This window comes from Bombus vancouverensis, chromosome 5 (genome assembly GCF_051014615.1).
Source record: "Bombus vancouverensis nearcticus chromosome 5, iyBomVanc1_principal, whole genome shotgun sequence".
NCBI classification, from domain to species: Eukaryota; Metazoa; Arthropoda; class Insecta; order Hymenoptera; family Apidae; genus Bombus; species Bombus vancouverensis.
Genome location: NC_134915.1, coordinates 154,973 through 159,153, shown reverse-complemented (window position 1 = coordinate 159,153; position 4,181 = coordinate 154,973). Strand labels below are relative to the sequence as shown.

Below are 4,181 nucleotides of genomic sequence, written 5' to 3'. Positions count from 1 at the left end.
GATCTATTCTGTTGTTTCTTTCAACCTCTTCTTGTCAACCGTTCTTACTCTGCTCTCTTTTAAACATTTCTTACAATTCGCTATATTGTCCTCCGTCCTGTTCTTCACTCTCCTCTCATAATTCAGTGGTCTTTTTGTTAATCTTGTTTTCAATTTCTCTCTCTTACCTTCTTCCCACACTATACAGTGTGGGATGCACAAAATGAAACAATATCATTTCTTTATGTGATAATGGCTTATCTCTGCGGCAAATCGCAGAGAAATATGGTACGAGTATGAATGATAATTTCGAAAATAAAAAAAAAACGAAACTATGGTGGTGTGCCAAATTTTACAAGAAATGGTAGGCCGCAGATTATTTCCGACAGAGAGGTGCATAAAAATGTACGTCGTATTCGGTCTATATGTCATAAAATACCAAAAACCGCTACTACTATATTTATCTTATAATTGCCTTAACCTTTATCGATCAATCGAACGATTGCTGGTATTATCGTCCCTTTTTTTATCAAACTTGTGGTACGTATTTATATTTTTGCTTCTTATTGTATATCACTTACATGCATATTTGAAAGATTAATTTTTTTCTGCCCCAATAAATTCAAAAACACAAACACTCTAAAATCATATACAGTGCTTGTATTTAAAAAAGCTCATTCCGAAATGTGATTCGATTTCTCAAAATTCCGGGGAATCGCAACATTTTTTACTATTTCTGATTGTTGTCAAATAAAAGAAAATTTTTATTCGATTTACTTTATTATTATATGAAATACATTACATAAATGTCAATTAGATTGTGTTTTAATAGATAAATACATTTTGTTTTTTATTGTTTGCTTAGTTGGATTTATCTTCTTCAGTATTTGAGTCATCACATTAACTAATTGTTCCGAAGTAAGACCAGTTTTCTTCGATTTAAACTTTTGTAAAAGTTCCGTTGTTGTCATTGGTTTACGCATAAGATAACGCCTTACTGCATCTTCTGTGATGCCGGATTCACTGCAACATAACAAAAATACCTTTTACTTAAAAAATTATATTCTAAATATCTTTTCGCATGTTTAATATTTAGATACCATGCTTAATGATTAGATTAGACGAAACCTTAGCTTAAACGAAACATTAGCTTAATTCATAGTATATTAAAAATTATAATCTCATTATTAATTAATTTTAATTATATATAGATGAGAAAGATATATAAAAGATAGATCTATATATATAATACTATTTTCAAAATTGAAGAAATTATGCGGAGAACAATTTTAATTGTTTATAATAGCAAGCGACATACCTGACTCCTGGAATGTAAGAAGTTACTGGTACTAAATTGAAATTATCCAATTTCAATTTTTTTGCTTGTGATAAATCTGGAGATCCAGATTGTTTTCTTTTTAAATTATCTAACATCGCAGCTGGTATAGGAGTTGCAGACCTTGAACTATGAGCACTATTAGATTTTTTATTATCTTTTTCCTTTATTGTATCAGATCCTGAATCTGAATCACTGGAAAAGTCACTAGAAGAATCTTTTCCTGACGCAAGCTTCTTTACATCCTTTTTCTTAGATTGTTTCTTCTTTTTCTTTTTATCTTTCTTCTTATCTGCATCTTTATTGGCCTTATCTTTATCCTTTATAAGAAAGTAAACAAACGGAATAAATATTTCAATTAACATAAACATTATTATAATTTTTAGTATTTTGAATTTACCTTATCATCCTTATCTTTATGTTCATCGTCTTCGTCTTTTTCTTCTTCACCATCCTTTTTATCCGCCTGTTCTTCGTCATCGTCATCTTCATCAGAAGCAAGTAATTTTCTCAATGCATCTTCTTCCGCAACTGACTTAATTTCTTTTTGTTGTTCCAATTCTGATTCAGAATCGGACGAGTCAGAAATGTAATCACATTCTCTACCTTCTTCATCCCCATCGTCACTTTCTTCAAATGCTTCATCATCAGAAGCGTTTTTCTTCTTCTTTTTCTTGACAGCAACTACAATATAAATATTTCAATTTATATTTTAACTGTCTATAATAACAAATACAGAAGTTATTTATTATAATAAAATAAATTCAAAATACAACTATATAACATTAACTATATAAATAAAAATTAAATTATCTTAACACGTTGATTGCATATGACACATTCAATATATATTACAGCATTGTATTTCACAGACTAAGTGTATAACATATCTCATCTAAGTAATAACAAAAATAAAAGAAACATGTAACTAAACCGCTATTAAGTATAATTAGCAGCACATACATTTCTTAACAATATCAGAAATAATATTCACCTTTGCCTTTCCTTTTTTTCTTACTGTCATCTTCTTCATCAGAAATTTTTTTATTTTCTTCGTCATTACTAGCTGAATCATCATCATCACTATTCATCCACTCATCCATTTCAGATATTTTTAAATCTTTCTCCTTTTTACTTGGCTTTTTCCCTTTTCCACCTTCTAACATTTCCTCATCATCTGCACCCTCCTCATCATTCCTAAGTCTTTTACGCAACATCAGTGAAAAATAATTCATTACTTTATTTCTACGACTAAACTCCTGTTCTGCTTCTTCTGCACTCAATGCTTTGTACCTTTGAATTGGTTGAAAATTATACCTGAATATAAAAATTGTATGCGTTAACATTGTAATAAATTCCGGTTTAATACTCAAGCAAATTAATTACCATTCGAGAACGACAGGCAGAAGGGTTAGGGCAAAATAACAAAGTGCAATGTAACATATGTCGTATTACTAGGTAGCATAAGTGTACTGTAAGGTGACTTAAGTAGTAATGTAAGAAAGTATGTAAACCGGAAGTCGTCCAAAGCCGAAAGGCAGGGATTAAGTTTAATAAATAATAAAATAATAATTACCATTCATGCAATGGAAATGCTTCTATAGCTCCATCAGCAGCATGTGTGAAAACATAATATGCAGCATTTTCACTCACACCACCTTCCCTTATACCTTTAAACTTTTTCCCAGTTTTTCCTCCAGATTTTAAAATCCAAGGTTGATCTTCTGGTTTATATTTTCTACTTGTAATACCAAATTTTTTTCTTCTTGCTTCTTCTCTCGCATCTCGTCCAAATTCAGAGCCAGCTCCAAATTTTGGTATTTCCTCTTCTATTCCTTTGTATTCCTTCATATTATTTTCACGTTCCATTTTCACTTGAGTCCATTTTGAAAAGTCAACATTTAATGTGGCATTAAAGCGCATCACATTGTGCTTTTTCTTGTTATTTCTAAAAGACAACATTTTATTTAATATTAATTCTATATGTAATTTGTAGTTATTATAATTATGTAGTAATTATTTTATTACATACTTTGGTACTCTGATACTGAATTCTTGTATCGAAGGCACAAGTGAAACCTAAAAATTATAATTATGTTAATATCTTCAATTACCATTGCAATAAATAAATAAATGAATGAATAAAGTATTTTAGATGTAATTTTCACTTTTATTATCCTTTAATTCGTACAACAATAAACTAGTTTCTATAAAATGTTTCATTTTTCATTCAGTTATAACCTATATACAAATTTTACGCTCCATTTTTAATTGTAATTACTCATACAAAAATTTTACGTTTAGATACCTTTGGAACCGCAGGCGATGTCATCTTGATAATTGAGTTTAGCTTTATAATAATGAAAAGAAGAAAACCGTCACAATATATCACTATGCAAAACTAGATTTTAGGTTAGTAGATTGTAGGTTATTTATAGGAATGGACAATTCTTTGTAAAATTTATGCACATATTATTCATCTTGTTCCAAATTCAATTTTAAATTTAATTCGAATGACTTTAACTCAACAATGTTCCAGAAATGGTACTCGCTGCTACCAGAAATAACCAAGAGACTATTTCGGTAAGTTCGACTGCTGCTCGTTATTCCCAATCGTCGAATTCCTCAGCTTCACTAGGTGGCACTGCCAGAGGGGATCGATTCTCGATTATCCCAAAATAAGACGTGAGCACTTAGAACGACTGAATGAGATGAATTCAAAATTTGACCCATTTATCTATAGCGTGCCGCTATCTTGAATATCTCAGTCGATCGTGTACTTGATATCGATCCTCGTTAGTATGCAGGAATGAGTAGTGCCATCTAGCGTGTTAATGCTACTGGCAAGTATTTGCACTTTCGGCTT

The 4,181-nt window shown here is 30.5% G+C and overlaps 1 protein-coding gene across 1 annotated transcript; it reads right to left on the bottom strand.

Moving 5' to 3' along the window:
• Window positions 1-740: 740 nt before the first annotated feature.
• Window positions 741-4,079, bottom strand: TfIIFalpha (transcription factor IIFalpha). Its single transcript, XM_033333380.2, has 7 exons — window positions 3,624-4,079; window positions 3,348-3,394; window positions 2,892-3,263; window positions 2,310-2,632; window positions 1,716-1,999; window positions 1,298-1,635; window positions 741-1,002 (listed from the first exon to the last, which is right to left on the bottom strand). The coding sequence occupies exons 1-7, from the start codon at window positions 3,645-3,647 to the stop codon at window positions 789-791; spliced, it is 1,602 nt and encodes a 533-aa protein (XP_033189271.1). The 5' UTR covers window positions 3,648-4,079; the 3' UTR covers window positions 741-788.
• Window positions 4,080-4,181: the final 102 nt, after the last annotated feature.